This window comes from Vicia villosa, linkage group LG1, assembly GCF_029867415.1.
Source record: "Vicia villosa cultivar HV-30 ecotype Madison, WI linkage group LG1, Vvil1.0, whole genome shotgun sequence".
Lineage (NCBI taxonomy): Eukaryota > Viridiplantae > Streptophyta > Magnoliopsida > Fabales > Fabaceae > Vicia > Vicia villosa.
Genome location: NC_081180.1, coordinates 138,241,078 through 138,262,305, shown reverse-complemented (window position 1 = coordinate 138,262,305; position 21,228 = coordinate 138,241,078). Strand labels below are relative to the sequence as shown.

The 21,228-nt window shown below is 34.3% G+C and overlaps 2 protein-coding genes across 2 annotated transcripts; both read left to right on the top strand.

Moving 5' to 3' along the window:
• Positions 1–11,480: 11,480 nt before the first annotated feature.
• On the top strand, positions 11,481–12,211 carry LOC131617936 (uncharacterized). The gene has a single exon (XM_058889208.1). The coding sequence runs from the start codon at positions 11,597–11,599 to the stop codon at positions 12,062–12,064; it is 468 nt and encodes a 155-aa protein (XP_058745191.1). The 5' UTR covers positions 11,481–11,596; the 3' UTR covers positions 12,065–12,211.
• Positions 12,212–17,770: 5,559 nt separating this feature from the next.
• LOC131655477 (uncharacterized mitochondrial protein AtMg00820-like) lies at positions 17,771–18,115 on the top strand. Its single transcript, XM_058925340.1, has one exon. The coding sequence runs from the start codon at positions 17,771–17,773 to the stop codon at positions 18,113–18,115; it is 345 nt and encodes a 114-aa protein (XP_058781323.1).
• Positions 18,116–21,228: the final 3,113 nt, after the last annotated feature.

Sequence of the window (21,228 nt, the reverse complement as noted above, 5' to 3'; positions counted from 1 at the left end):
TATTTAATGAAGTGAAAATCCAGAAAAAGCATCTTTAGTTGCGACGTGAATTTCATGTCACTAAGTAGTGACATGTAAATCACGTCACTAAATTTGTCTAGGAGTGAATGAAATAGCGCATTTAATGTGTAATGTTGCGACGTGATTTTCATGTCACTACTTAGTGACATGGAAATCATATCACTAATATTTTTTTTTTTTTGCAAAACATCAAATATATATATATATATATATATATATATATATATATTTAAATTAATAAACTAAATATATTAAAATTTATAAAATTTATAAATTAATTCAATAAACTAAATATATTAAAATTAAGAAACTAAAATTATAAATCTAATATTACTAAATAATGTAATTATAATTTAATTAATAGTTTACACAAATTCAAAATCAAAAGTAACAACAAAATAAAAACTAAATTAAATCAACAATCAGTTCGGGTCGGGAAACTCATCCTCATTTAGATTTTCCTGATCAGTCGGCGCAGAACCCCCCATATTTTGGTTTCCACCAAAGGATTGCATAAATTTTCGCATTTGTGCCTCCATATCCGATTGTCTTTTCGCCATGACCTCCATTTCCCGCTGATGATCATTCCGCATTGCCATCATTTGGGCCTCCATTTGGGCTTTCAGTGCCGCTTCACGTTCCGCCGTCTCACGCCTCACCTCATTTATCGCCAATTGTCTTACGGTGTCTCTCTCTGTTCATCTGTTAAAGTTACAGGACGTGAACCTCCTTCCCCGTCGAGAACTCTTTGATATAGAGTTCTATCATCAGATCTCAAGGTGCCTGCCAAATTTCCACCACCAAAAAAACACCCGTTAGGCCCCTTGCCGCCAATGACTTTACTCCAAAGATAAAAATCCACATCCGGATGAAGCGGCTCTCCCGGTCTTGGAGTATACTGAGGATTAACAGTCAGAAATTGTACAAGCAATGCCTGATAATCATCCTACACATACAAAAAAAAAGTTAAATATAATTTAGTTGCCACATGAATTTCACGCCACAAATTTAGTTGCCACATGATTTTCATGCCACAACATGCCACATGAAAATTATAACACATACATTCTACCTGTCGGAATTAATTAATAAATCAGAATAATAAAACTTCATCAACAAATTAAGGAATCACATATTCATGGTTTCCACTTTGCAATATTTTTTGCATCATCAGGTTAATATTCATTCGGATATACCGATCATATCATCAATCATCTCATAAGCACACATATATATATATATATATATATATATATATATATATATATATGCACACGATAGAGGATACATTATCATTTATGCCATACATAAGCATTTACATCAGTTCAGAATCGGCACTTTTATCACCAATTTAATTCATATATATCAACACTTTATCGGCACTTCACAATCACCACCAAATACATCACAATTCATCGCTTACAGAAATACCGATAGCTTAAAAAAATAATACCGATAGGTTAACTAAATATAATACCCAACTTAACCAAATAATACGGATAGCTTAACCAAATATAATACGGATAGCTTAACCAAATATAATACCCAACTTAACCAAATAATACCGATAGCTTAACCAAATATAATACCGATAGCTTAACCAAATATAATACCCAACTTAACCAAATAATACCGATAGCTTAACCAAATATAATACCAATAGCTTAACTAAATATAATACCCAACTTAACCAAATAATACCGATAGCTTAACCAAATATAATACGGATAGCTTAACCAAATATAATACCCAACTTAACCAAATAATACCGATAGCTTAACTAAATATAATACCGATAGCTTAACCAAATATAATACCCAACTTAACCAAATAATACCGATAGCTTAACCAAATATAATACTGATAGCTTAACCAAATAATACAGATAGCTTAAAAAAATAATACCGATAGCTTAAATAACTTACCATAGCTTTTTGTGTACGATTGTTAACAAAAGCTCCTGTTTTCTTTTTCCGAGTCCTCGCAACCAACTCGGTCATAAGTGGTGGTCTATTTAATTCCTTATTCTAAATAACAAAATAAACTATAATTAATAATATCAATTATTAATTGAAATTATAACTTTAAGAAGTGGTAATGATTATTACCATGCGACGAACATGCTCAGCAGTGCTTATACTTCCAACAGCATTAAGGCAACCACCCTTTTCAGATGCTGTCATCTTCTTTGCATTTTCAGATTTGGCCGCAAACTCATCACTCTCCCAATATTTAAGAAGTTCCCGAAAGATTTCTTCTCCTATCCAACTAGGACGGATGCCATGAAGTTCCCAACGCTTTCTAACATGTCGTAGCATGTCAGAAAGTCGTCTTGCAGTTCTGCCATAATAATTTTTTTTAATCTGTCTCTCTTTCATTGGTTCCCACACACATTTTTCCTGCAATAAAAGTAGATAAAATAAAAGTTAGATAACTGTAGTGAAAAAGTTATTTAAATATCAATAACTTAAACAATAAATTAAGTATACCTGAAAATGCGTAAACCAATGTTCTCTATCATCGCCCTTAACATCTTTAAAAGTCTTTATAAGTTTTTTTATAATTCTGCTGAATTATATAACTTATAACTTTGGCAGCAGTCCGACTCGGCGTGAATCTAAACAACATTAATTGAATTAACATTAATTATAAAGTTATAAAAAATGGAAACGTATACTTAAATAAAAATTGATAAATAAGAAACTTACGAGCTTCCTTCGGGCCTAATAAAAAATCTCCCGTCAATGATATGAATCTGACTCGGATCATCATCCCCTCGAAGTAAGTGTACACCAACTCGTAGATATGTTTGACAAAAACATAGAAGTCATCTTCACCACCATCTGTAACTCCTTTCACAAAAACACCACTGTTTATGGTCTTTTTCCCTTCAGTCCATGTATGAGTGTGAAATTTATATCCATTCACGAAGTATGTGTGCCATTCATTTGCGCTTTGAATAGGGCCTTGAGACAAGTTTCTCAAATGGAGTATTTCGGGAGTCGGTGCAACAATGCTATACAATCTCTCCTTAAACCATGTTGGAAATTGAGCATGGATAACACCAGATGTTGATTGTACACCGGTAGTATGAAAATAGGTGTTGTTGAATTCCCTAAAAAGAAACACATTATAAGTTTCAGAGTAATGAGTTTTATGATTGTAAAGAAAATTAAAAGTTAGGGGTATGTATACTTACTCAAGAAATGGTTTAACTTCAACGCAGTTGATTAAGACATGAACATGGGCAGGTTGCATTTCTTGTTGGGTCAACCAATGCACACCCTTTTTTCCAGATGGACGACCTGGAAGCCCGAAGATCGATAAAGTGAATTGACTCCTTTCACTAACATTGACAGGATTTCGAATGATTCTTGGAGTTAACATCAAATGCTTGAAATAGTGACTGCAAAAATGTGTTGTTTCTCGATGCAAGTAATGTGCACATATCGATCCTTCAACTCTAGCCTTATTTTTCACTGATCGTTTTGAATCACCCATGAACCTTTCAAACGGATACATCCACCTATATTGAACAGGTCCTCCAAGATAAGCTTCATAGGCGAGATGCACAGGTAGATGTTCCATGGAGTCATACAAACCAGGCGGAAATACTTGTTCCAACTTGCATAGAATGACTGGAATATTTCGATCCAACTTAATGACGTCATCTACTTTTAAAGCTGAAGCACAAATATCTCTGAAAAATTGACTAATTTCAGTTAGTGGATTAAGCACATGTTTAGGTAGAGAACCAAACGCAATTGGTAGCAATTGTTCCATAAAAACATGGCAATCATGACTTTTCATACCATGCAACTTCCCAGTGTTGGCGTCAGCACACCTTGCTAAATTTGAAGAATAGCCGTCGGGCATTCTCAATTCTTTTAACCATCGACAAACCGCTTTACCTTCTTGGGAGGTCAGACTGAAACAAGCCTTCGGTTTCAATAATTTCCCATTTGGTTGAGGCTTCAACTCCAACTCTTTTCGATTGCACCATTTTTCCATGTCATTTCTAGCCTTCTCATTATCTTTCGTCTTGTCTTTAACATCCATCACGGTGTTAAATACATTATCAAAAAAATTCTTCTCAATATGCATAACATCTAGATTATGGCGCAACAAATTATCTTTCCAATATGGAAGGTCCCAAAATATACTTCTCTTTGTCCAATTGTGATCGACTCCATATCCTTCAATTCTACATGCCTTTCCAGTATCTGTAATTTTTGGTAGCCCACAAACTTTGTCCCATACAACACCTGGTGACAATCGGGGCGGAGGCATATCTGTTACCTGTTTGTCTTTTATGAAATTTGTCTTGTTCTTTCTATACGGATGATTTTTTGGTAGAAATCTGCGGTGACATCAAACCACGAGCTTTTCCCCCCTTTATCCAACGTAAACGCCTTCGTCTCTTTCATACAATGCGGGCAACCCATTCTGCCATGTGTACCCCAACCAGACAACATGCCATATGCTGGAAAGTCGTTGATGGTCCACATCAAGGCAGCTCGCATAGTAAAATTTTGCTTACGTGATATATCATAAGTCCATTCTCCACCAATCCACAACCTCTTCAAATCATTAATTAAAGGTTGTAAATACACATCAATTCCGGATTTTGGACTCGAAGGTCCTGTAATGATGCACGTCAAAAACATATATGGTTTTGTCATGCACATCTCGAGAGGGAGGTTGTAAGGGGTTACAATAACTGGCCAACAAGAATACGCACTTCCCGACGCTTGAACATAAGGAGCAAAACCATCAGAGCATAATCCAAGCCTGACATTTCTAGGTTCTGCGGCAAAATCAGGATGTATTCGATCAAAGTGTTTCTATGCCTCGCCATCAGATGGATGCCGCATAGTGCCTGGACTTGTTTTGTTTGTATGATGCCATATCATTTGACTTGCACTGTGCATTGAAGCAAACATTCTTTTTAACCTTGGAATTATCGGAAGATAAAACATGGACTTTTCTGCTACACGGTCTTGATTAGTGTTAATGGCTCTACTGCGAACTTTATATCTTGGACTCATACAAAATTTGCATTCCTCCAACAATCCATCTTGAGTACCAAACTCATTGTCATAAAACAACATACAACCATTAATGCAACAATCAATCTTTCTTACTCTTAAGCCCAATTTCGACACCAACTTCTTTGCTTCATAAAATGTTGTAGGTAAGTCGTCTTTCATTGCAGTTGAGTCCAACATCATTTTTACAAAGAATTCCAAACACTGATCAGGAACATTCCAATTTGACTTGACGGCCAATAATCTCACACACATTGATAACTTGGAGTCAGACGAACCGTCAAACAACGGCGTATTCATCTCATTCAACAACTGATAAAATCTCTGCGCTTCTTCGTTCGACATCTCTTCCCCATCACAATCTTCAGGTTGATCATAGGTCACGTTCACACCAAAAGCATCCTCAACCATGTCACCGATCTGATTAAAGTTTTCCTCATATTCAATAGGCGGTCTTTCCTCATATTCCATTGACGGACGACTACTTGAAGCATGCGTATTGCTAGTCTCTGGTACGTTACTCGGTAATTTTTCACCATTAAACGTCCAAACCCAATAATTTTCCATGAAACCCCTTCTATACAAATGCATGACCACTTCATCTGGGTCACTAATTATAGGTCTACATTCACATTTAAGACAGGGACACCTAACTCCTCCTTCGCTTCGACAACATTCTTGAGCAAACGCCCACGTGATAAACCCGTTAACTCCTTCTATAAAATTGGGTTTAAGTGCACGTCTTCCTGGTTCCACTCTATCGTACATCCAACTACGATAATATAAATAATATTCCATACTGCACATATATCCAATCATTCTCTTTTTAGTAACAATAATTAAACATTTACTTATATCAACTATAAGTAAATAATTAAACATTTACTTATATCAACTATAAACAAAATATTATTATATTATTTTTTAAAACAAAATAATATACTTTACACTATAATAACATTTTTAAAACAAAATAATATATTATTTTTTAATAACTATGTAGTAACCTTCTTTTAAAATGTTGTTTAAAAAATACTAATTCACACTATTTTGCTCTTAACAAACTTATTATTCCTTTTAAGAAATATAAAATATAATTCTACTCCATTGTATTTTATTTTAAATATATACCTAATATATTTTATTTCTAATAACATTTCATTTCTATTTTGTTCATCAATTTTTATGATCTCTAATCATCAAAATTCAATTATACCAAATATACAAACTTATTATACCTAATATATTTCATCAATTTTTCATCATCTCTAATCATCAAAATTCAATAGTCAATCAAAATTCAATATTCAATCTATTCAATCTATTTCAACTCTAATCATCAATTTTTTTACTCTAATTTACAATCTAATTTCCAACACTAATTTTCTACAAACCTAATTTACTACAAAACTAACATTCATCAATTTTAACCTTCAATCTAATTTTCTACAAACCTAATTTTCTACAATCTAATTCATCAATAAAAAAAGACCTAAAAAAAATAAAATTCCAAAATTACCTCTATCTTCCTCTATCAATCTTCAAATATCTTCCTCTAATCTTCAATCACAAATATTACACCTAAAATAAATTTATAACACAAACAAATAAATTATACAAATTAAAACGAAAATAACAAATAAAATACAGAAAATTAAAAAAGATTTCATACTTACCTTGAATATTTTGCAATTGGAAGGAATAAAATGCAATTTGAGAGAATTGTAACGACCATTTTTCTTTAATTCCTTATTTATGTGAATTAATTGTGATCTATGTGTTAATTATATGCTTAATTGATTTTATGTTGTTTTATTTGGGAATTATTAGTATATAATATAAGATAGTAAGTGTGGTTGATAATTGGGCCTAAGTTGGTATTAGTAAGTGAGGGGTGTTAGTTAGAGCCCATTAGTAATTTAAGATAGTAAGGGTTTAACTAAAACAAGAGTTTTAGAGGAAATAGAAATTAGAAGTTCATTTTGGAGTTTTTGGTGAAAGAAGAGAAGAGAGGAGAGAAAGAGGAGAATCTCAAGGTTGAAGATAGAGTTGGCTTCAATCCAAAATCTATGGTAAGGGTGGGATTCTTTCATGCTAAAGGGATGTATGATGATGTTTTGGGTGGGGTTTTGATTATATGTTATTTTCCATGATTGTGTTGAAATTGAATAGAGATTGTTAGAGTTTATATTAGACTTCTATGAAATTGTGAATCTAAGCATGATTGAAGATGTTATGATGTTAGAAGACCTATAATAGGTGTTATAATTGTGTCTATAACATGTATTCTATTGATATTCGTGATGCTTGGTGTTTTCCAACTTGATTGGGTTGAGTTTAGGGGTTTTTGGATGGGTTTCGTATGCTGTTTTCTGTGTTTGGGGTTTTCAGAAAATCGCCAGTTCGCGCCGCGAACCACTGTTGACGCCGCGAACCTCTTGGCAGAAACTTGGGAAAAACTGGATCTGCTCAGTTCGCGCCGCGACCCCTTGTTGGCGCCGCGAACTGCTTGGCAAAAAGTTAGGGATTTTTGGATTTGCTCAGTTCGCGCCGCGAACCTTGTTGGCGCCGCGAACCCTGTTTTGCAGAATTTTTCCTAAACTTTGAAATGATGTAACTTTTGAACCGTAACTCCTTTTTAAGTGCCGTTTGAACCTATGCGAAGCTATAATTGAGACCTCTCTAATGAATGTGATTTAGGAATGCTTATAAATATTTTAATCCTTCTTTAAATGTATTTGTTTGATGTTATGATTTGTGTGGTGAAGTGGTGTGTTGTTGTATGATGATGCAACGTAGCGACGTGATTGGGAAGTGGCGAATTACTATAAAAGTAATGATGTTTAGTCGGTATTTGTGATGTATTTGTGAATGTCGTGTTTGTATGGATGTTGCATTTAGTGAGTCACATCCATTGCATAAAGAGACAGTGGCCTTAATGGTAAAAAGTGACGGTGGCCTTATTGGCAATTAGCGACGGTGTGCCCAATGGCAAATCTTGAGACGTGGGAGTTTTACTCCAAATGGTACCACATGCATTTGCATAAGTCGAGTCACATGTGAATTGCATTCGAGTCTTACTTGATTATGATGTGGTGACTTGATGATGAGATGTTTGTTGCGATTGTGTGGAATTTTACTTGCAAATTGTATCTATCGTCATAGTCGAATTGATGACATTGTTGTCGTTTCTTATTTGATTATGTGATGTGAAATCGTTGTATTGAGTATTGTGGTGAGAGGTGGTGACCAATGTATGATCTTTCCTCTTGCTTGGAATGTTATCATACGTTTCTTTATAATGAATGATATCTCACCCCTTATGTTTGAATGTTACCCTCCGTTGGTAACGTGCAGGTAACGACGTGGAGTAGCCGTGTACCTTATAGCTCGAGTCGGTGTGTCGATGCTCTAATACGTAGCACTCGGGGGGAATGTTTGCGATACTTGCTTGTGTCTTGTTTTATGTTGATTATCTTTTTTTGAACTTTGATGTTGCGTCTTGTGGAGACGTTTTGGACACATTGTGCCATGTTGGCAAGGACATATGTTGATCTAGATATGTGTTATTATTTGGATTCCGCTGCAATATTATGAAGTTGTTTGGATTTAAAAGATTGATGAATTATGAGTTTCCTCTGATATAAGTGTTATGTATCCATGTACTTTGAGCATGAATTGTAGTTTTGTTTAAGTCGAATATGTGATGCCTCAAATTAGTTGCTTGTTTTGATGTTTTATACTCTGATTTCTCTTATTAATTGAGGGGTAGATTTGGGGTGTTACAAGAATGGGAGAAGAGATTTTGGGAGAAAATGGGGAAGAAGGGTTGGAGAAAATGGGGAAGAAGGGTTGAGAGGAAGAAGAGAAAGAAAGGGTTGAGGGAAACGTTTCTGGAACGAGAGAGGGGAAGAAGCTTTTTGGCAAAAGCTAATAAAGACTTTAGCGACGTGATTTTCACGTGTCTAGGTTGCGAAGTGAAAATCACGTCGCAACTTCCTAAAGTATAATAAATGTGTCAGTCAACGTTCTGCATTAATTATGGCGTGGTATACTTAAAATACTTGCGACGTGAAATACACGCCGCAACAAAAAAAATGAAAATTTGAAATTCCCCTCTTTGAAATTCCCCCCTTTGTCAGACTACTTTATCTGTTTTCAATTTATTTTATTTTATTTAAAGGTTGCGACGTGTTTTTCACTTCGCAACTATTTTTTTAAAATAATATTTCAGACACCCCATGTGCCAACGTTGGTTTTAGTTTTTTAATATTAAAAACTTATAGTGACGTGATTATCACGTCGCAACTCACTTTTTTGAGCCACGTGATAATCACGTCGCAACATTACGTCGCAACAAAATCTGAAAATTTATTTTGAATAGTTATTTTTAAAATTTTATTTCAAATATTTTATTAAAAAATTTTGATATCAAAATTTCAAAACATTATTTAATTTTAAAACTATTTCAAATAACTTTTTATAAAAATTATTTTTAAAATATAACTTTTTGAAAAATTACAATTTTAATTATGTTTTGATATTCAATAATATATTTAATGTTATAGGATGTCATAGTTAGTTTTTCAATTATGTATGTTTTGAAGAATTTAAATTTTTTCTAATTCATTCTTCATATGTTGTTTCATGTGATGCTATCAAGTTTTCGTACGTTGGAATGAACTCTTGATACAATCATTTTCTAAATGATTTTTTCGATAATAATTCTTAAAAGATTCTTCCAGAGGATCATTTCTCAAAAATTATTATGGATGATGATTTTTCAGAGGATCCTTCATACACAATGACAGTTCTATTAAATGATATTTTTGGTGTTGGTCTTTCAACATTTTCTTCATGTAACTCTTTTGATGAATTTGAAAATGGCGAAGCTTCTTTAAATTCTTGAATTATTCCCTTCATATTTTAGTAGCTGGATTAACTATTCAAGTTTTAGAATGATTTTCTCCTTCTTAGATTTTTCTTGAAATTTATCACAAACCTTTCTACTTTCAAGTACTGAGTCAATTTTTTTACACCAATTTTTAAATTTAAGATATTTGTTAGACACAATTTTTTAAAATAGCTCCTAAAGATTTCAATGTTTGAGAATCATCCTTGAATATGATTTTCACGTTCACTTGATGTCTCATTTTTTTGAATTCATATGTTCATTTTTTTTTATTAATCTAAAAAAATATAGAGATACCCTCTAGTGCTTAATGCACACATCATTAAGTACTTGACTTTAAAATTTAATTTAACTTTTCTTTTATGTTATATGGTCCATAAATTACTTAGTTTATTTAGTCAAATGATTAGAAACAAACATATCGTTAATAACAAAATTCTATAATTAAAATTTAGTAGCTTCAAAATATATTTTTATTCTTTCTTTCTATATAATTAAACTGTTTACCATTAAATGATGGCGATGTATTCATTAAAAGTCTATTGTTAGAAGAAGAGTTTGAAATTTATGAGAAGATTAATTATATAATAAGAGTTAGACTCTGATGTCACTTGTTGACTGAATTATTTCATATACAAAAGGAAGGGTGAATTGAAAATCAAAATCCAATTATAAAAAATTTGATTTATAAAAAATTAAGATAGTTTTATAAAACAAATAAAGATTAAGCAACGTAATAATAGATGAAATAAAGAATAAACACGAGATGGCAAAAAAGAAGCACACTGTAAATAAAATAAAGCGAGGGAAAATAATGAAATTAGAAAAAGAGTTTGATATCTTGTAGGAAGCCCACATTATTGTTATCGTATCTTATGATAACATCTCCTAACCTTCGTACCCAAAAACATTATTAATATAAACAAAATCATGTTATGTGTTTTGTGTTATTGCTATTATAGTATTATCTAACCCAAAAATAATACACAGCAGGGAAGCTTCCTTTATGTGTTGGAATATTTAACACCTATAGAGCCCTAAACAAGTTATTAGTACTATTATTATAGGCCCTAAAATAATTTATCATCACATCGATTCTTATACATCAAAAAGATTTATATTGTTTGGAAATATATTTATCTAACTAACCACAACTCCAAATAAAAAATAGACTAGTCTCTGTCTTTTCATGTTTCATTGTCCCACCAACCATCAATTGAGGTTTTGGGGTCATATTCTATGATGACCACAATATCTTGATTACTATGAACCATCCCTATTGCCACAACACATATACATTTATGTCTCCATACTTTTAATTTATTATTTATGCCATATTGCTAATATTCAATGCAACATGATCACATATCCATCTATATAGTTTTTTTATTTTAGTGTGCACATGACTGTCTAGGCCATAATGGATGTAATGTCCCTTAATGAAGTGATGTGGCACCTCACATGAATTGTGTATATAAAACCATAACTTCCCTCATTCATTTACAATCAATTCTTCTTAATCTTTTTCTCTTATTCTCTATTCTCTCTATTATTGTTCATCCTTTTCTCTTCTTCAAGGTACAACTTAAACCAATTTAATAGTAATATCTAACAAATGGATTCACAAGTTTGTGAAACTTTAGCTTATGATGTAGAAATCAAGGGTGATAATCTTCTCATGTCACTAATGGAAGAGTTACCATGTGATGAAAATGATGATGAAAGATTAGATATCTTGATAAGATCTTTTGAGGCTGAAATTAGTGAAAGCAAGATGGGTGATCATGATGATTTAACAAGTATAGAATCATTACAAATGAAGAGAAATTTTGAAGAAAATTACAATGAATCATGGAACATAGGACAAGTGGGTGAAGAGCATGAGTTTGGGGTTGAATGGGTTGATATGGATTTGATACCATCCTTCCAATTTGATGATGGAGGTTGGGAGTGTTTTGGAGATGAGAAAGATGTGATGGTTGATCATTTAATGGTTTGTGATTATGGGTTTGAGTTTGATAGGGAAGAACATGCTTACAATTCATTTTGGCAAGAGAATTATGAGATGGATTTGGTTCATTAGTTTGTCAAATTGCTTGGGTATATAGAATATACTCATGTTTTGTAATAAATTCCCAATCCTTTTTTTTTTTAATGTATAATTGGGTTGAGATTATATGCAAAAAAGAGTTTATGAATTTGAAAATCTAAATATGATTTTTTTTTTAAATCACTACATTAATTATATTTCAAGATTATGCAAACGAACAATAAATTGTGCCGTTATCTTTTTTTAGATGCTAAATCAATCATCTTAAAAATTATAGATATTGTTCTAAGACAAATTGTTATACATCTCAAAATTGTAAAAGTAAAACAGTTTAAAAAAACATAATTTAAGATTATGGTTGTAATTCTTTGGGAAAATCATCAAGTGAATTGGAAAGATAGACAAATATGTGAGTGTATATTTCTTGCCCAAACAAACACTATTATTTCAGTGCATGAAGAGTCATCCTTTTAGGGGTGACAAAACGAATCGTGGTCTGTCGGGCCTGCCCGCGCACCCGCCAAATAATGGCAGGTTGATATTTTAGGTCCGCTCAACCAAAATCCGCTGTCTACCATAGCCCGCCTCGCAAATGTCCGGCCCCTGCCAAAGCCCGTCCCTCCTCCAAAATTCCCTCTTTTTTAGTTAATTCTAGTAATTCCAATTCTTGATCGTTTATTTTATATATTTAGTTGTAAATATATGTAATACTTTTTTAAGTAAAATTTGTTAAAAATTTGTTTTAAAAAATAAGTGAAAAATTTAATTAAAAGATAAAAAAAAGTTTATTAATCTATTAAAAAAATGAAAATAAATAAATAAAAATAGGCGGGGAAGCCCGCCGCCCGCCAACCCACCATCTTGGTGGGGCGGACATGATTTTTATGCCCATTTCACTTGGCGAGCATGCCCGCTCCATTCGTTTTTTGGCGGGCTTAAGACGGGGCGGGCGACGGGCAGGGCGGGCGGCCCGTTTTGCCACACCTACATCCTTTTGCACTTACATAATATAGTTTTTTTAATAAATAAAATGACAATGTGATATAATTTTTTTAATATAATTATAAAAATAACTTAAAAAATTTAGGGTTAATACCTATTTTTACCCCTGTCATATGAGGTAGGTTTGAAAAATCCCCCTACCAAAAAAAAAGTTGCAAGATTTCCCCTAACATTTGAAGATTCCCTCATTTTAAACCTTGTAAAATTTTTGCTTTTAAAACTAATCTTGCCATTTGAAAATTCGGTCATTTTAAACCCTATAATCTTGTAGATTATGTCATTTTAAATCCTTTGGAAAATGACGGGCAAAATTGATTTTACTAAAAAAAATTAATTTACAGGGTTCAAAATGACAGAGTCCTTCAAGTGGCAAGGTTGGTTTTAGAAGTAAAAATTTTACAAGGTTTAAAACGAGAGAATCTTCAATTGTTAGGGGAAATCTTGCAACTTTTTTTTTTTGGCAGGGAGGTTTTTATAACCAACCCCATATGACAGGGGTGAAAATATGTATTAACCCATAAATTTATTGTTAGAAAAATAACACGAAGAAACTCTTTTATCTTTGGTGTATTAATTTGTTGCTTATGTATAAACTAGTCATGTTTTGTAATTAACGCTCAAACTCTCTTATCTTCGTTATGTATAACTAGAGCTGTCAAATGGGCCGGCCCGGCATAGCCCGCTTTGGCCCGGCGGGCCAACGTGTTTAAATGGGCCGGTCCGGCCCAACCCAATTGCTAAATGGGCCATATAAAATGAGCCCGACCCATTTTTCAAAGGCTCGCGCGGGCCGATGGGCCAGCCCGACCCGTATTTCAATATTATAATTTCAATTTTATTAAAAGGATGTAATGGATAAATGCAATACAACATAAGTAGAGAGTCATCATAAACGTATATAAGTGATGTTTACAATATTTATCCATAAATATATATTAATACCACAAAATCATCCATGTAAAAGTATAAAGTAACTTAATATTATCACCAATACTTATCAAATTTTTTCTACATCTCACAACCATTTCCTTGATCACATCATTTTAAAAATATATCTTAATCCTCTTTAAATTTTCTTTATAACTTGAGAACACATTTATGAAATCATATCTTATCTCAATCTTTTTTCTTCAAAATTTACCAAAATCTTTTTTTAATGGGCCAGCCCGAAGTCCGCTTGGCCCGGCCCGGCCCAATCCATAAAAAACATAGGCCTTATCTCAATCTTTTTTCTTCAAAATTTACCAAAATCTTTTTTTAATGGGTCAGCCCGAAGCCCGCTTGGCCCGGCCCAATCCATAAAAAACATAGGCCCAGTGGGCTGGCCCAAAAAGACAGGGTCGTGTTTTTTTAAGGTATTTTGCGGTCCGGCCCACGCTAAATTATAGGGCTTATGGGCCGGCCCAATGGGCCGAACCCATTTTGACAACTCTATGTATAACTGTACTGAGATTAGAGTTTTCGAATATGGCAATATAAAAATGAGACTCCTTATTACATGTAAAACATATGCATTTAAAGCAATTAAAAAAAACTTAATTTAAGGTCCAAGAAATTTAGTTTTTTAAATGTGTTTCTCATCATTTAGAATTGGGTTATGTTAAACAAAAAAAAAAAAGTGCTTGTAACTAGTTAATGCGGGGCTGTAATGGATTATATATATTTTTAAAATTTTAAATAGAATTTTCGTGTAATCGCTTATAAGTTTGGTGTAACTGATTACTAACTGTATAGCACTGAAATAGAAGCCTTTAGTAACTGGTTATAGTTTTGGTGTAACCGATTACAACTAAAATAAAATTTAGGAAATAGCATTTTGTAACCGAATACAGTTTTTGATTAATCGATTACAACTGTTAGTTTTTTTTCCAGTTTTCAGTTTGTTAATTGTACCTCAATCATTGTACTTTGTATAATTACTCTTTAGATATCACATTAATATAATAATATTGGTTTTGTCTCTCAATTACTCTCTCCATCTCCACACTCAATTATTCACCATCCTTGTGACTCCAAGTTTCAACATTTGACATCTAGAGCCTGGTTCGGTCCATCAAACACCTAATGTGCAAAAAAGACCCCTGTCTCCAAGGAAAGAATCCCTGAAAATTTACCTATTCTTGATGCAAAGAATTACGACAAATGTTGCAAGCAAATGAATATATTGTTTGGCTACCAATAAGTTCTCGATGTGATCAAGAAATGTGTGAATCCTTTTGTTGACGGTGTGACTCCAGAGCAAATAGCGTCACATAAGAAAGAAAAGAAGAAAGATTACAAAGCGCTATTTTTAATCCATCAATTTGTTGATACGAACAAATTTCAGAAAGTTGGAGATTGCAAATCATCTAAACGAACATGGGAGATTCTTGAGAAGCTGTATGCAGAAGCTGACAAGGCAAAGGTTATGAGATTACAAACTCACAAAAGACAGCTTGAGTTGATTCAAATGGAGGAGAAGGAGATTATCAACGATTTTACAATGAGAATTACTCGGTTGGTGAACCAAGTAAATGTGTGTGGAAAACAATTACATAAAAATATGTTGTCGCAAAAATCTTGCGTTCTTTGACGGCAAGATTCGATAACATAGTCGTAGTGATTGAGGAACTGAAAGATGTGGCGGGGAAGAGCAAAGAGGAGCTACAAAGCTCTCTTGAAGCACATAAGAAAATGATGGAGGAATTTGATGTTGATAAGGCAAAGGCTGAGATCGCTTTGTAAGCGCGTTTCAATGAGAGAAACAAGAAGGCGGAGGGAAATGGACCCATGAACAAAGGTAGAGGAAACTTTCAGAATTTTGGTGGAAGGGAATCCTAAAGTTCCCAAAAATCAACATTCCAAAAGGATGAAAACAATGGCAATAGGGCTTCTAGGTCAAACAACTCTAGAGGAGGCAATGTTAGAGGTAGAGGTGTAAGAATGATGGTTGACAAGAGCAATGTGCAATGCTATAATTGTTAAAAGGTTGGCCAAGAGTTTCTATACCAACAAGAGATAACCTTAAGAAGGTGAACCTAGAGTTGCTAGACCAAAGTTTGATGATGATAACACATTGTTGGTGATGATCACTAAAGGAGAATGTCGCAGTAATGGAGTTTCGAACAGCTATAGCGTGTTACGCATGCCGTCAAAGAAGGATGTAACAAGTTACAACCTGTATGTAACAGGTTACAACCATCCTGTAACCAGTTACAGGAAGAAGAAAATGCCATGATGACTACGAAAGAGGAAGTGTAGTGCAACGATCAATGGTATTTGGACTCCGGATGTTCAACACATATGAGGGGAAATAAATATCGGTTTTTTTACAATTAATCGTGCCATGAAGAACAAGATGAAGTTCACGGATGATACACTCTAACTGCGGAAGGAATCGATGACGTATCGGTCGAGACAAGGGATGGTAGACATTCTTTGATAAAGGACGTGTAAAATATTCCCATAATCAAATGTAATCTTTTAAGTATTTACCAATTTATTGAGAAGGATTACAAGATTCATATGGAGAACAAGACGTTACGTGTTATGGACGCAAACGGAGCTTTGGTCATAAAGACTTCTATGGCTCCCAATAGAAATTTCAAGGTTGAGTTAAAGGTTATGGAGCATAGGTGTCTTGATAACATGGCTAGTCAAGAATAGTGGATATTGCTTTATAGGCTTGGGCATCTTAATTTATGAGATCTCGATGCGATGAAAGAGAATGAAATAGTGACGGGGCTGCCATTGATCAACATACCGTCCAAAATTCGTGAAGAATGTGTGCAAGCGAAGCAGTATAAGGTAAAATTTAATAAGGATGCAGGTTTTAGAATCAAGTGTCACCTTGAGGTGGTGTATTCGAATGTGTGTTGACCGATGAAAGTTGACTCCATTGGTGGAAATAGATATTTTGTCACATTCATTGATGATCATAGTAGAAAACATTGGACGTACCTAATCAATAGAAAGGATGAGGTGATTGAAGTGTTTAAAAAGTTCAAGTCCAATGTTGAAAAGAAAAGCGACCGCAAACTCAAAGTTCTCAAAATGGATGATGGAGGCAAATATGTATCAAATTACTTTGGTAGGTTTTGTGATCAAGAGGGCAAAGTACGTGAGGGAGTATCGCCATATACACCACAACAAAATGGTGTTGTCGAAAGGATAAATCAATCTATGAACATAGTTAGAAGTATGTTAAAAGGGAAGAACTTTCCGAAAGAATTGTGAGGATAAGCAGTGTCCAAAGCTTCATGTTTGTTGAATAGGTATCCAACTAAGAAGCTAGAAAATATCAAACCAAAAGAAGTTTGGTTCAAATTGAAATCGAACTTGAGTCACCTGAGACTCTTTGGCTCGGTGGTGTATCAACATGTTTTGAATCAACTTAGAAAGAAAATAGATGACAGGGGAAAGAAGATGATACTTGTAAGGTATCACTCTACCAGTGGTTACAATTTGTATGATGCAACAAACAAAAGAATCGTGACTATCATATATGTTATTTTTGATGAAATCAAGCAGTTGCAGCTTCTTGAAATTGGTTACCAATGGACAGTAACCAGTTACAACAATGGAAATTTTGTTTCTACAATGCTGGACGGTACATAATCATCCTCCGTTAAAGCCCAAATGGAAGTTAATGTGAGTAGATCAACACGACAAAGAAGTTTCCCTGCAAGACTCTAAGATTGCGAGTTATTCCAAGATAACAAAATCAATGGTGATGGTAATTTCGTGCATTTTATACTTATGGGGGAATCTGAACCCGTTAAAATAGAGGAGGCTTTAAGTGATCCAAAATCGATTTGTGCTATGAAGGAGGAAATGGAATTGATTGATAAGGAAAAAGACTTGGGAGCTAGTTATTTTCCTCAAGGTAAAAAGCCTATAGGTGTGAAATGGGTGTACAAGGTCAAAGCAAATCCAAAAGGAGAAGTGGTGAAGCACAACGCTATATTGGTAGCTAAGGGATTTTTGCAAAAGAAGGGAATATACTTTGAGGAAGTGTTCGCACCACAAGAAAGGATTGAAACCATCATATTGGTGTTGGGATTACAAACAACAACAATTGATCCATTTATCAAATGGACGTGAAATATGCTTTTTTTTAATGAATTGTTTAAAGAGGAGGTATATGTAGAACAACCTCATGGTTTTGTTGTGAAAAATCAAGATTTAAAGTTCTATAAATTGAATAAGGAGTCGAACGGTTTTAATCAAGCTCCAAGATCTTAGAACAAAAGGATAGATGGTTTCTTAAAAGAGACATGCTTTAAGAAGCGCATATCCAAACATGGTGTGTATGTGAAGAAGGATACAAATGAAGGGGGTGATAATCCTATGGCTCTACATAGTCGGTTTTTTGATTACAAGCAGCAATGAAAGGTATATTTCTAAGTTTAAGAGTGAGCTTATGAAGGGGTTTGAGATGACCTGCCTAGATCTCATGACATACTTCCTTGGTATTGAGTTCTATAAGTCCAAGAAGGGACTGCTCTTGCACCAAAGAAGGTATGCGCTTCATATTTTGAATAAATTTGAAATGGAGCATTGTAATGCTCTCATTACACTGGATGAACCGAGGTTGGATTCGTTGAAAGATGAGAATGAGCAGGATGTTAATCCAACTCAGTATCGGGGGATGATTGGATCCTTGTGTTATTTGTGCAATATGCGACTAGATTTGACGTTTAGTGTCGGTATTTTGAGCAGATTCATATAGAGACTGATGGTCTCTCACTTGATAATAGTCAATAGGATTCTAAGATACATCATAGGATCTACTGGCTACGAAATTCTCTATCCCGCAATGGACAAGGGGAGAAAATACAATTTACTCAGATATACTGATTCCAAATGGTGCGGAGATAAAGATGAAAGAAAATCCAAAGTCGGATAGATCTTTATGTTCAGTGAAACACCAATGTTATGGTGTTTGAAGAAGGAATCGATAATGACACTCTCTATTGTGAGGACGTGTACATTGCAGCTTCGGTGTGTGTGCCAAGTCGTGTGGTTGAAGAATCTGTTGAAGTAGCTAGGCAGCAAAGAGGGTGACACTATAACACTCATGGTTGATAATGTTTTCTATGTAAACCTTACTAAGAATCCCATTGCACAAGGGAGAAGCAAGTATATTGATATGAGGTTTCACTACTTGAGAGAACTTGTTAGTGAAAGAAGATTGAGGTTGGGCTATTGTAGAAGTGAAGATCTAGTGTCTGATTTGTTGATCAAAGGTATATTGATTGAAGTGTTCAAGAGATTGAAGAAGTTTATGGTCATGGAAGACTTAGAGCACATGAATTAACATGATGTGTTAGGTAAAAAAAACTAATTCCAGTGCTTGTAACTGGTTACTACGGGGCTGTAACCAGTTACACCCCTTTGTAGATTTCAAACATAAACTTCGTATAACTGGTTACAGATTTAGTGTAATTGGTTACTAAATGTAGCACTTAAACAAAAGTATCGGATAATCGGTTACAACTTTGGTGTAACACGTTACAACTGAAACATGATTTAGGTAATAGTGTTCTATAACTAGTTACAACTTTTGCGTAATCGATTACAAATGTTAATTTTTTTAGTTTTTTCTGTTTGTTGATTGTACCTCTGTGAATCCAAGACCACACTCACAAAGGAGTTTTTGATCCATGGCAAACTCCACAAGCAAACAAGCAACAAGGCACAAGCAGAAGAACTCAAGGAAAAGTAAGTTTGGCTATTCAAGACAAATCAGGTCGACCTGCTATGCATCTAGGTCGACTCAAAACAAGGAAAACAAGGAAGATTCAGAAATGCCACAGTTAGGTCGACCTACTCACACTCCAGGTCGACCTAAAATGATGAAATTTACACACCTCTCTGTTAGGTCGACTCACATAACCTCTAGGTCGACCTAAACTGAAGAAAAGTCTTCAGTACATGTTTCAACAGAACTCTGGTCGACCTAAACCTTCGACAAGTCGACCTAACTGGGAAGAATTTCATCCAGGTTGAATCCAATTCTGTTAGGTCGACCTAAGCACTACAAGAGGTCGACCTATTTGCTCAAATTGGCCAAATTTGCAGATCTGCTATGCTCCAACTGACAGCCCTCATATATATGATCTAATGTGAATTATTGAGTGATCAACACCAACAACTGAAAGATACACAAAGGCTTCTCATCTTCAATCATCGACACAACTCCAACACAACTACACACAATCATTTTTGCGTTGAGGGTTTGCGTTCAAGATCGATAACGTCCATGGAACGGAATTGAAGATTCCTAGTGGGTGAAGATTTGTGGGGTTTTTGGTGAATAAAATCTGAGGGTTTTGTCCTCCAAGATTGGTGAATTTTGGGGTTTTTTATCAAGAGGCTTCATCAAGGATCCAGCTGAGTGTGAAGATTGAAGAACAAGTGTTCAAGCAATTCAAGACACTGCAGAAAGGGATCAAAGTGAAGCTCTTGGAAGACCTTAATCTGGCTCAAGATTAAGGGGGAAGGAGATTCAAAGGATCGACAAATTTGGTTTATTGTTTATCGCTTTGTTATCTTCTTTGTATAAATTGCTTTCAACATTAATAGAAGATTTCCCAATTTCAGTTTGGAATTGGGGGCAGACGTAGTCGTAGCAAGGACGATCGACGAACTGCCTAAACAAATATCGTGTTCTTGTCGCTTTTATCTTTTCATTTACGTCCTGTTCATACTTGGTTATAATTGCAAATTGACAAACGATTCAAGTGTTAAAATTGTGAATTAAGAACTTGAATAAACATCACAATTCACCACACATTGAATCACCATCAATTTGAACATTATCACCAAGTGTTTGTCTTTTCGCTTCTTCCATTATTACTGCGTTGCAAACCAAAGTTTATCAAATTAGAAGTAAATCGATTTTCTTTAGTGTAACGAATTGATTCGATAACATATCCTTTCATTGTTAATCCCAATTATCTTGTGGTTCTAGCACATATACAACCCTTGCAATAGTGGTCCGGAATAGACGCAAGTCGATTCAGAACCGCTTTCGCTTAAGTTTGAAATAATTCCGAAAAATTCTGTGAGATCTATTCACCCCCTAGATCCTTAAGCCTAGCGTCTAGCAAGTGGTATCAGAGCTCTGGTTTATTCCGTGCTACGTGAAACACTTATTGGAAAGATGGCTTCCGGACCTAAAGGGGCTCACAATAGAGCTCCAGTTTTCAACG